General features: G+C 35.1%; 2 protein-coding genes across 3 annotated transcripts in view; one reads left to right on the top strand and one right to left on the bottom strand.

Moving 5' to 3' along the window:
* Positions 1-545: 545 nt before the first annotated feature.
* LOC141486386 (uncharacterized) lies at positions 546-4,991 on the bottom strand. Its single transcript, XM_074184255.1, has one exon. It carries the CDS (start codon positions 4,989-4,991, stop codon positions 546-548), a length of 4,446 nt encoding a protein of 1,481 aa, XP_074040356.1.
* A 700-nt stretch (positions 4,992-5,691) lies between these two features.
* The window catches only part of LOC111501898 (uncharacterized), a 56,337-nt gene continuing 49,379 nt past the window's right edge, over positions 5,692-12,649 (top strand). For both annotated transcript variants that reach the window (XM_074184479.1, XM_074184478.1), the window contains exons 1-3: positions 5,692-5,875; positions 8,335-8,526; positions 12,401-12,643. In XM_074184479.1, the coding sequence (XP_074040580.1) occupies positions 8,353-8,526; positions 12,401-12,643 (417 nt within the window). In that variant the 5' untranslated portion in view covers positions 5,692-5,875; positions 8,335-8,352. The remainder of the gene's footprint in view (positions 5,876-8,334; positions 8,527-12,400; positions 12,644-12,649) is intronic.

The raw sequence follows: 12,649 nt of genomic DNA, 5'->3' as shown, positions 1-12,649 counted from the left end.
TTACCAGCATTCTGCGGACATCCTTATACCTACTGGCACGTGGCACGAATACAATGATTCACAAGTGTCACCAATTTCACCAAAATCGCTTGTGAGTGGAGATGTATACATCCTCTTCTATGAAAAGGAGAAAACGATTCCGCACCTATGAGCGTTTTGAAAAGTTATTTTTGAACTGTTGATTTTAATGTTATAATGAATTATATGTTTCTGAAAATATTAAAACATGTTACTTGTTAAAAAAAAAAGATTGAAGTCGAGTCAATCACAATGGCAATAACGCCAGAATTGTAACTTTTTAGTCACATGTGTACGCGATCTCATCCATGAGTTAATTTTATAAGCATTTTTTTGTACTGTAAGTCTTATACATTATGTTTGGGCAAACTACTTATTTTCGGCAAAATAAGATTCTATTTGACTTTTTTGCTTTTTAATCAAAAACAAAACTGACAACAATAATGGTAACTATATAAAACAATAAATAATCTCAACTTCAATACTAGATGTGAAATTAATTCACAACATCCTCCGGGGCTCGCAAATTACTGCTTTGGCTTCAACAAAATGATTTTTGTGATAGGACGACGATAAACTCCTGTTGCTGTAGTCACTTCGACTACCCGTACTCTGCCATCGGGACCAGGAAAAATTCGCGTAACTTTTCCCCTTGGCCATGAGTTTCTGGGAAAACTATCATCCGCAATAATGACGATGTCTCCTTCTGCAACATCGCTACTATTGAACTGCCACTTGCTTCTCTTTATCAGCGAGGGTACATATTCTCGTATCCACCGTTTCCAGAAAAGGTCCGCATATCTTTGTGCCACTCGCCATTGTTTTCTAAGATGTGAATTTGTATCAGCAGAAATACCTAGTGGATTCACTTCATTGGACTTCCCAATAAGGAAGTGATTGGGTGTCAAAGCTTCCACATCTTGATGATCAGAAGACACATAAGTTAAGGGATGGCTGTTCACTGTATACTCAATTTCAACTATAAGAGTATGCAAAATTTCTTCTGAAGTCAAGAACTGAGGACCTTCAAACGAATTCTGAAAGTTATCAATGTTCCAGACACCCCTAGTCGCTTCATCTGCTACATTGAACTTTGTCGGTAGCCAATGCCATTCATCAGGATTTGTATTATTAGAAATTTCTCCAATTCTGTTGGCAACGAACGTCTTATAACTCCTTGGGTGCGACTCAATCCAACTTAAAACTATTTTAGAATCAATCCAAGAGAATTTTTTATCTATTTTTATGCTGTGGCCATTTTCGATAGTTTTAGCCAATCTTGATCTGAGAAGAGCTGCTTGAAGTTCAATTCTAGGTACTGTCATGGGTTTCAAGGAAGTGACTCTTGACCTAGCCATTACCAAAGACGTTTTAATCTGATCACTGGAGTCTTTCATTCGAAAATATGACACAGCAGCATATCCTTTTTCACTGCCATCCGTGAAAGTATGTAGTTGAATTTCAACAATTTGACTGCTGAATCCATACCATCGAGGAATTCTCAATTTTTTTATTTTATACACTGCAGATAGCCAAGATTTCCATTTTCTAAATAGATCAGGAGTGATTTTATCATCCCAAGCAATTTTATGTGACCATACTTCTTGCATCAAAATTCTGGCTTGTATAGTGAAAGCTGCTAACAGGCCAAGTGGATCATAAACTGACATTACCACTTTCAATAGTTCTCTCTTCGTGGGAATATTGTCTGTTACAATTATTTTTTCATGTTTTTTCAAAAATGTATCAGGAAAACTGAGAACATCATCTTTTGTATACCATATTAAACCTAAAGTTCTTTCAGACGTGGGTAACTTTTCAGTATCGGTACTACTTTTGGATAGTATTTCAGCAGGTATATTTGTCAGGACATGACTAGAATTGCTGACCCAGTTTATCATTCTAAATTTGCCTTGATTATGGATGTTTATGACTTCGTGAACAATTTCAATGGCTTCTGCTTCGTTTTCAAAACTGTCTAAGTAATCATCCATGTAACGATATTTTTCAATAGCTTTCACTGCTTCTAGATGTTTCTTTCTATGTTTTTTAGCATTTTCACGAAGGACGTAGATCGCAGAGCTTGGAGAACAGATTGCTCCGAAAATCATGGATTCCATTTGGTAAGTAAGGATAGGTCCGTCTTTATTTCTTCCCCTCCACAGAAAACGCTGCGAATCTTGATCTTCATTTCGTATGTATATCCTTAAAAACATTTTTTCGATGTCTCCCATTACAGCTATTCGATTTTGACGAAAATTGAATAAAATGTTTACTAAGGAATTCAAAAGATCAGGACCTTTTAATAAATTTTCGTTCAAATTGATTCCATCTATTTTGGCTCTGGCATCAAATACAAATCTGAATTTTTGTGGTTTACTAGGATGTTTTACTGCAAAGTGTGGCAAATACCAGGTTTTGTGAGACGTAACGGCGGCTTCTTCGCAAGTCAAAACTTTTGCGTATCCTTTTTCAACGAAATTTTCTATTTTTTTGGAATATTGCTCTCCAAAATACTGATCTTTCTGCATTTTCTTCTCTACAGTGAATAATCTATTCAACGCGGTAGCTCTGCTGTCTGGCAAATCGATATTTTCTTTCTTCCAAAGCAAACCAATTTCCCAGTGATTGTTCTCTACTTGGCGACATGTTTCTTCCATGAGTTGGAACGCTTTTTTGTCTTCTTCTGAAATATGATTGAATTTGTCATTTTCAACTCCTAAATTATCCATCAGAATAGTTTCATTCATTAGTTCTTTCAATTCGTCATCTTCAGAAACATCATTTTTCATATAACATGTCATAGAATAATGAGAGTCGACTCGATGTTTGAAATATGAAGAGTTTCCATGAACCACCCATCCTAATTTGGATTTTGAAATAACAGGTGCATTGGGAGGCCCCTGTATAACATCTCTGGCTATTGTTAAATCGATGTGGTCCTGGCCAATCAGAATCAGCGGTTTAGCATTCCTGAGATTGACCAATGGAATTCGTGACAGATGATTCCAAGTTGTCGCTAAATTTTTGACATCTACAGATTGAACAGGAAGCTTCAAATTTGAAACTGTTCTTACATTTGACATGTCAAAAATTTTCTGATTGAGCGTTCCCTGAATTTTCAAATTGACACGTTTCGATTTGTCGTCTGTATAGGAAGTACAATTGGTCCAATACATTTTTAATGGATCATTTACACCGTCCACTCCTATCTCCTCGGCAAGGTTGGAGTCCATCAATGTAACCGTGCTTCCTTCATCAAAGAGCGCATATGTTTTCATCGACTTTTTGGGGCCGATGACAGTGACAGGAACTATTCGAAGTAAAACGGTTTTATATTCGGTTTGAATCTGAAGAAAATGCTCATTATTAAAACAATCAGGATTCTGTGATTCCTCTTCTTTCTTCTCAGCTGTGATATTGGAAGCGGCTAACTGAGTTTGCAAGTTGTATCCCTGCAATTGGTTTGGATTTACAACACTATTCGGGTGGAGTAAGCGATTATGGTATTTTTCGCATTTCTGCAGACCACAACGTCTTCGATTTTTACATTTGAAAGTACGATGAGACGAATTCAGGCAAGAAAAGCAAACTTTTTGTTCTTTCACCCATTCCCATCTCTTATCAGTGTCGAGAAGCAGAAAATGGTCGCATTTGTATATGGAATGAGTAGATTTAGAGCAAAATCGGCAGTACTTTTCCATTGATGAGTTTTCTGTTCCAGTGAAAACGTTCGTTTTATTTTTCTTGTCCATATACGGGACTGTTGATGCAGAATGTGAAATAGAAGGTTTACATAACAAACAAGCTGCTGAAGATTCTTCTTGTAACCACTCTGAAAACTCTTTCAACGATGGTGTAGGTATGTCTTTGTATTTATTGACAATAATTCTTGCCCACTGGAACTGAAGGTGTTCTGGCAATTTTTGAACGAGCTGACTAAGAAGTTGGCTATTGTTGATATATGTTTCCATTTTCAACGATTTTGCAGTGACAGTAAGATTAAGAACCGAATTGGCAAATTTTATAAAGGATATTGGAGAACGAGTATTCACGGGTGGTAATAATTTCACTTTATTCATCATGGATTCCATTATGAATTCAGGTCGTCCAAATCTAGCCTCTAACGTCTTAAGTATTTCATTGAGATTATCTGGAGATACAAATAGTGGCTTCACTGCATCTAAAGCTTCATTTTTCAGGGCTTTTTGTAAGCGTAGCAAATTTTCTTCATCAGAGTAAGCACATGTTTCAGTGGATCGTTGATATAGAGAAATAAACATCGGCCAATCCTCAACATTTCCGTAGAAATAAGGAAGTTCTTTCCCCACAACATTCCTGCAGGATACCTTAGACGATTCGTTGTGGATTTGATTTTGTTTGGTTATAGATTTGAAAGCATCTGTCATTGCTGAAGTGAATTCTTTCATAAACTGATGTGTTGTGATAGGTTCATTCATTAATTTTTCGGTTTCTGGGTTTGACTGCTTTGAATACGGAAAACTATTGTCCAATAACCAGTCAACAACTTTGACATGAGTATTTTCTGTTGAAATATCTGATAACTTGGAGTATGGAAGAGAATTCATTTTGCTACTTCTTTCAATGCTTTTTTTATGTATGCTACTTTCCACACTTTCACTTTGCTCACTACTACTTTCAATGCTTTTTGAAGATTTTTCTGCTTCTATAGACGTTTGAATCTCCAAAATAGCTAGCTCTCTTTCAGTTTCACGTTCTAAATGTTCTAATTTTTGTTGTTCGAATTTCAATTGCCTATCTTCTAAATCTTTCTGTAGTTGATTTTCAGCCTGCAACTTCTTTAACTTCAATATTTTCAATTTACTTGCAGTTGATCTACTTGACTTGATAGATTTTGATGACTCAACTGATTCATTTGGCGTATATTTCGACGGCGGGATTCCAGCAGTGGCTCTGCTAGTTCTTCGAACAGCACCTTCTTCTCGTGACATCATTCAATTGGGGTTTTACAAATTTGACAGCAATCAATAATTTCCTTTTCAGAATGCGTCTTCAACTCGAAAAGGTACTGAACAAAACTCGAAGGACCAAAATGTTTGGGCAAACTACTTATTTTCGGCAAAATAAGATTCTATTTGACTTTTTTGCTTTTTAATCAAAAACAAAACTGACAACAATAATGGTAACTATATAAAACAATAAATAATCTCAACTTCAATACTAGATGTGAAATTAATTCACAACACATTAGAAACATTACATAATTCCTAGAGTGAGGCCCGTTTTCGAGTAGCACCTGAAAATGATGATGAAAACTAATAACACTATACATGATAATAATCAAACAATTTTCACATTTCAATTTCTAGATGCGTTTCGTTAATGCCGTAGCTTCCTCTATCATTAGTTACGGTGTTAGCGAAACGCGTCGAAAAATAAAATGTGAAAATTATTAATTATTATCATGGATAGTGATATGTCGTGACCAATCTCCTTACTGTAATGTATACCTGTTCGATTATCATTTAGTGAATTTATTCATATGCTATGATTATTATTTTAGAAACGATTGTTGTTATCCAAAATTATCTGACAAATTATAACCAAGAAAGAAGAATGAAAATCACCTGAAGTCACTTGTCATCTATTTATGCGTTTTCTGTTTCCTGTCTTGTATTTATTACTTATGGTGTTCTGTGGTTATGTGGTATATATGTGAACAGTGTAAACTATTGTGACAAGTTCTGCTTCAATTAATTCAATTTTCAAGCTGATAGGAAACCTTGCTTACGTGAATAGTGTTTTTTACGTTAGTTATTTTCGTATATTGTAAGAAAACGATCCATATTTCGTTGTGAGAAGATCAAATGCTCAGGTAATTAATCCAAAGCATGATTCCTGCAGAAAAACGTAGTTTCTATTGACGTTGCCCATCCCTGAATATCTTTATTGGTTTGTTTTGTTGATAATTTTTTTGTTTATTATTAACACCTCTTATATCTTGAAACAAAGCTTTGTAAACTTGCAGTCGACTCATAATTTTGGGGTCACATCGACGAGGCTTTAAAGAATTTTGTTTGCAAAATCAGAGAGGTTTCATGTTACAAGATTATTTTTGATGAAATCAGCACTTGCAGCTGATTGAAACTGGGCAGCTGATTGAAACTGGATGGAGTATCAAAAGCGTTTTATAACTTCTGTGGAAATGAATTATCTGGTCTCTCTGTGCAGACTGTAAGTTGCCATATATGGTGAACTAACTACACCTGATGCCCAAAGATTGAATTGTTGAAACAGTGGTATTTTGAGTTTTCTTTTAGGGATATTAGAGCCTTGGGCTGGATCCCATAAAGTAAATTACATTGGGATCTACTTTTTCTACTATATTCAATGTTTTGCAATGTTGTTTTAGTGTTTTTGGGCATGATGTATTTCTACTTACTGTATAGGCAAATAACTGGGATAGGACAAGTACATGAATATTAAACTATACAAACAAAATTTGAAAAAAAAAGGAATTCAAAAAACACTATTCATTACAAGTGCTTGTGGATGAAAAATCTAAAGCATTTTACATATCAAAATTATAATTATTTCTAAAGTCAAATCTCTTGTCAAACTATTTTCACCTGCTGATTTCAAAAAATGAATCTGAAACACTTTTTAACTGGTGATTTTGATGTTTCCCCTAGATGTTTTCTATAATGTATGATGTCATCATGTAAAACTACTGTGTTATAACATTTAGTCAAAAGTAAAATATTTATTAATCTCATACTTTTGAATCACTTCCTTAGTCATTGTATTTTTATACTTATAGTGATTGTGGCATTCCATATGACAAAAATGCTATCTCGGGTGACGTATACACTGGTTGAATTATGTGCTAGTCACAAAATGATAATAGTAGATGAAAATAATTCTTAATGTACCTCTCTATGAGTACAACAATATTGGTACATGAAGTATTCAATATATATTCATAAATATCTAGTTCACTACATTTTGAATGAATGAATGAATGAATGTACTTCATTTAGAAAATCCTAATGTGGATACATACAACCCCTAAGTTTGGGTGTAACATGGAAAAAAAAATTAAATATCAACAAATGTGTACAGTAATATATTATTTAATAATCAGGGAATCCTAGCCGTTGATTTTTGGAATATCTTCCAGATGTTTCACTGGCGCGAGTGGCTAGCTTCTTCAGAGAGATTTATACATCATGAGTTAATCTCCGATGACTGGATTATACGGCTTCGTGAAGCGTATTTATGTTTGCTATTCTTGAACTCCCTAGAATGGAATTCCACATTCAGTTGAGGTTCACAACTTCTTCTATTCTGTTGGAATTATTCACATGTTTGTGGATCTTCAAAGCCATAGCCAGTCGGCTATGGTGTCTCTGGTTGAGGGCACTGAATTTCGTGCTTTCATATATAATCCTGTAATTTCCTTCACTGAGTTAGTGTTCCTCCACAGCCGATTTGTCCGTTTGGCCTAGTTTGCAGTTTCTTTCATACTGTACACCTTTCCACAAGTGCACGGTAGGCGATATACACCTGCTACTGATGATGGATCTATTTTGTCTTTAGCCGACCCGAGGCTTGGTTGTATCATCTTGGTGGGTTCGAAAACTTGTGGAAAGGTATAAATCGGAACCATCAAAAGATCCATGGAAACAAGACTGAAGGAGCATGAAATAAACTGCAGGCTAGGCCAAACGAACAAGTCGGATGAGGCGGAACACGCATTCAGTGGAAGAAGCGGATAATTCCAACACAAAAGAAGAAGCTGCGAACCTCAACCGAATATGGAATCCCATTTTAAGAAGTTCAAGAATAGCGAACAGCATGACAGCAGCTAGAAAAGGGTCGACGAATGTTATTGACAATATGATTCAAGTACAGGTATTAACAACTAGACTACCTGAGTCCACATAAATAACCTTTACAAAGCTGTTTAATCTAGTCTTTGGAGATTAACTCAGGCTGATGAAGCTCTGATGAAGCTAGCCATTTTCGCTAGCGAAGTGTCAAGAAGTACAGTTTCCCAAGTAAACCTTCAATATGGGCACCTTGTTTACATAAATATCAACTGAAAAATGTGTGAAACTCTGTTATTAAAAAATATCCGTTTGTGTATTTTGGGTGAGATAGCTACTGAAATAAGAATATGGCTGTGAATTTTTGGGGTGATTACAAAGGATAACTGATTTCTTGGTTATTTCACTCAAATACACAAAACTGTCGGGCTTTAATAGAAGCTTCTCTAAAACTACTGCATTACAATTCCTTTTCATTAAAGATGCTCATTGATATTATTTTCAGGTCAAGTTGACAAGAAAGATGAATAAAGATGATTTTGACCTTATTCAACAGTTGAGAAGAGATCGAAATGATTTGAGTATTGATCTAGAAGACAGAAGACTTGGATTTGTAAAGAAAAATGTACGAACCAAAGAAAACATTGCTTTGTTTGCAGAGGAACAATTCGCCAGGAAAACGAATTATAATGAAATGGTATGTGAAATCTCTAATTTACAGATTACATTAATTGAAAGTACCAATCAAACAAAAATCCAATTATTGTAGGATTATTCAGTCATTTTGTTTCGTTGTTGTCATTTGTTGTCAATTTTCCTCAATATGGAAAACCAAGTGTTAAATTTTTCCTTAAATGAAACTTTCTTGATAACCAATTTTGAAAAAATGTACGGTGTTTATAGAAGAGCACCTTTCAAATAATGTATCACTAGACCCTTCATGCCGTTGAAAAAAATTAATGATAGCTACTAAACTTAAGTTTTAGGTATGATAATAGTAGGAGATTTGAGCCGGCTCAAATCTCCTACTGATAATATTATTTATTCACCAATAACGATATATATACAGGGTATCAATTTGGTACCGTTCCAACCCTTTATTAGGGGTAACATTAGCCATTAGCTCTAAACTTACATCAAATACCAGTCTAATAGTAAAACGTAAATGGTAGTAAAGTTGTGTTTAGATAGCAGAAAGTGTACAGATAGCCTCCTTTTTTTGCTACTTCTGCTGTATAAAAGTGTGAAAATGGTTTACATTCTTCAAGACAGAATCGAAATGATTGTAATATTTGGAGAAGTTGAAAAGTGTGCACGAAGGGTGGCATTTCTTTTCAACGAAAGACATCCAAATTGTAATGTAAGTCACCGGAATGTGCTTGATTTGGTGAATAAGTTTTACGAAACTGGTTCAGTGACAAATAAAAAACGAAATAACCCCAGAGTACTAAATGAAGCAGCTCAAATTGAAGTTTTGGGAACATTTGCTGCAGAGCCTACGAGCTCCTTATGTTCATTATCAGAACAGACAGGAATGTCACGCGACACTATAAGAAATGCATTGAAAATGCATAAATTTCATCCTTATAAAATGCAGATTGTTCAACAGCTCCACGGAGATGATTATGATAGAATAATCATGTCTCATCGAGTCAATACCATCCCTAACCTTCTCTTAAACATCTGTTTTAGCGATGAGTGTTCAATTTTCCTGAATGACAATGTTAATAGACAAAATTGTCTCTATTGGAGTGATGAAAACCCACATATTTTTCGAGAAAGGTGTATACAACACCCACGAAAAGTTAATGTTTGGGCTGGTATTCTTGGAAATGCCATTATTGGTCCATTATTTCTGGAAGAAAACTTGACTGGCAATCTGTACCTTGAAATGCTTGAAGAGACTATCGATCCTCTTATAACTCATGAGCTAGAAACTCAAATGGATGCAGAAGGTAATGAACTTTTGCAGGAGGATCTGTTACATTTCCAGCAGGATGGTGCTCCATCTCATCATTTTCTTCTCGTCCGACAGTGGTTAAACGAGAGATTTTCAGATAGATAGATTGGCAGAATGGGAGCGGTTGAATGGCCTCTGAGATCACCGGATTCAACACCCTTAGATTTCTTTTTTGTGGCATCTTATATCCGTTGTTTATAAAACACAACTTTCTGATATTGAAGAACTTAAAAGATGAATTACAGCAGCATGCCAGTCAATTCCTAGTGAAGTTTCTCGTTATATTAGAGGGAAGTTCAAAAACAGACTTTATTACTATTTGGAGTAAAATGGACGACATTTCGAACAATTTGAAAGATAAGCATAAGTAGATTTTATGTTCGAAATGTCTTTCTGGCAAACTGAATTTTATATTTTAAAAGGACAATAACCAACAAATAATTCCACGCACATTACATTTATTCCTGTCATTCAAGAGTTGAAACGGTGCAACCTACTCTTCTAAACATTTTTATTAAAAGGAGTCCATACAAAAATGCATCTCAGAACAGGCAAATTCTAATTACATGTGTAAGTTTAGAACGCTATTTTTCGGAAATTGCTCATCAAAAAATAAAACGTCATTGGAAGCAGAAATGAACGCCAATCAAGATGATATGTCACTTGACATCCCTTTCCATTTAAGATTATAAGGGTAACATCTACTCCTCCTTGAGGGTTGAACCACAAGGGCTACAAATATTCCTTGAAAGTGTCTTCCTTGACTATAAAATTGACCTGTTTTTTCGATTCCTCATATTATTTACTGGAAGGAAGAAATTAAGGGTGTGAAGTTTCAAATTGGCACCCTGCATACTCTATATAATAAGTAATAAATGAGTAAAAAGAGCAGTGTAATTGTGAATCAGTTAAAAAAATATTCAGGTTTTTATATCTATTAAAATCACTTTTCCCACAACAGAACAAAAATACTGTCTCCCGACGCATGTTCTGCTAACCAAGTTATCATGACTAGGAGATGATGTTTTAGCGAAACACTCGTCAAGAGATAGCATTTTGTTCAATCAAAGTATTTTAATGATAGCTATTATATACTAATTTGATGATTCAAAAAATTTGTATAAGTGTGTGTTTCCTTTCTATAAACACTGATTTCAAACAAGATGTAACTCCTATTAGTGCATTATATATTGTGTTTCAAAAATATTCTTATATTTCATCAATTTCATTTCATATGTGCTTTAACAATAAGTTTTCATTGATATTTTTTATTGTAGACGACTTCATATTATTTACATTTGTGTATGAAATGGTGTATAACCATTCCTATTTCATTTTTTGTGATGGACTCATTGGAATCAAGTTTTAAAAAATTATCATAACATCACTATTCGTAAGTCAAAAAATAAGAGTGAATTTCATCACTTTGTTATTGATAAAATAAAAATTATTTAATTCATCTATGCTATGTTGCCAAATTATAAATATATCATCAACATGCCTCCAACAAATTTCTGACCGTTTTTGGTAGGTATCTACAGAATTTTCCGTGAAAAATATTACAGACAACAGGAAAAAGAGGCAAACCCATTGCAATTCCAAAGAATAACATTCAGACAATATTGTTACTTGAACATCGTCTAAATATTGTGGAAGGTCGTTTACATATAGATGAAATAGCAAAAGGCCAAGAACTGAATCCTGTGGTACACTTAGTTTCACAGCCTGATCACATGGAGAGTTATTGCATCCTACTATTATGTTTTTATCTGTTATATAATATGATTCTCTCTAATTTATTATATTTGTTTAAAATCATAGAGGCGACAGTTTATCTATTAAATGAATTTCATATCAAAATTAGACTTATTTGAAACAAGAATTGATGTGTTCTTTTTAGTAGTTTTGATCACACATCCATATCAGAGTTAGGCCTCTTGTCCACTGGGAGCGGAAAGCTACGAACTGTGAAGCAACGAATTCGTGCGAACGTCGTTCTTACGAAAGCGTGCGATGCACATCGTCCACTGATCAGTATTCGTCCGGATTCGTAGTAGGTGAGGAGGTTCTTTGGAACTGGTTTTTCAATTAGTCTGATGAAGAATTTTTTGCTTTGGAATTATCACTTTTGATTCATCGTCATATTAGGCACAGACGATATCGACGAAGGCGGGAAATGTGGGTGAATCCCGTTTACGTAAAAAGAAAGGAGTTCGGTAAATGTTTTCATTTGTAGCATGATCTTCAAATCAACGATTACCACCACTTTTCTCATTTTCGAATGAGAAAAGACATTTCAATACATTGTAACTAATTTCGCACTAGATCAAATACCAGCAGAAGGTCATTTCGCAATTCGTACCCAGTCGGACGAAAACTGACGAACAATATGGGCCAAGTGGACACAGTTCCCTAACGATCCATGTGATTGGATCGTTCGTAAGTTGTGCGAATTCTGACGAATTGATTTCGTAACTCATCGCAACTCATTCGGCTCTCAGTGGACGAGAGACCTTATAGAGGAAAACTAGTTTTTGTGGTAACTCTAGTTCAACTAGTAGTTGAGTGGCTCAATAACTTTCTGTATAATTTATTCTGATATACTTTTTAGCGATGTGAGATGCCTGGTACTCCCAGATCAACCTTCTTGATGGTCTTCAGTCCGGATGGATCGAAGGTAGCCTCGACCCATGGTAATCACAATATTTATATCACTGATCTGCGAAGCGGTAAACATATCAAAACTTTAGTGGGGCATCCAAGGACTCCATGGTGTATAGCCTTTCACCCGACGTCCAATCAAATTATTGCTTCAGGCTGCTTGGGAGGCCAGGTTCGGATATGGGACCTGAGTGTGAGT

The sequence above is a fragment of the Leptinotarsa decemlineata genome, unplaced genomic scaffold (assembly GCF_025532065.1).
Source record: "Leptinotarsa decemlineata unplaced genomic scaffold, Ldec_3_MD MMD2_tig00026354_RagTag_RagTag, whole genome shotgun sequence".
Classification (NCBI taxonomy): domain Eukaryota; kingdom Metazoa; phylum Arthropoda; class Insecta; order Coleoptera; family Chrysomelidae; genus Leptinotarsa; species Leptinotarsa decemlineata.
This window is presented reverse-complemented; position numbering and strand designations above follow the sequence as displayed.

Excerpts from the sequence above, each read along its gene's own strand:
- LOC141486386 (XM_074184255.1), bottom strand. The coding sequence starts at position 4,991 with ATGTCACGAGAAGAAGGTGCTGTTCGAAGAACTAGCAGAGCCACTGCT.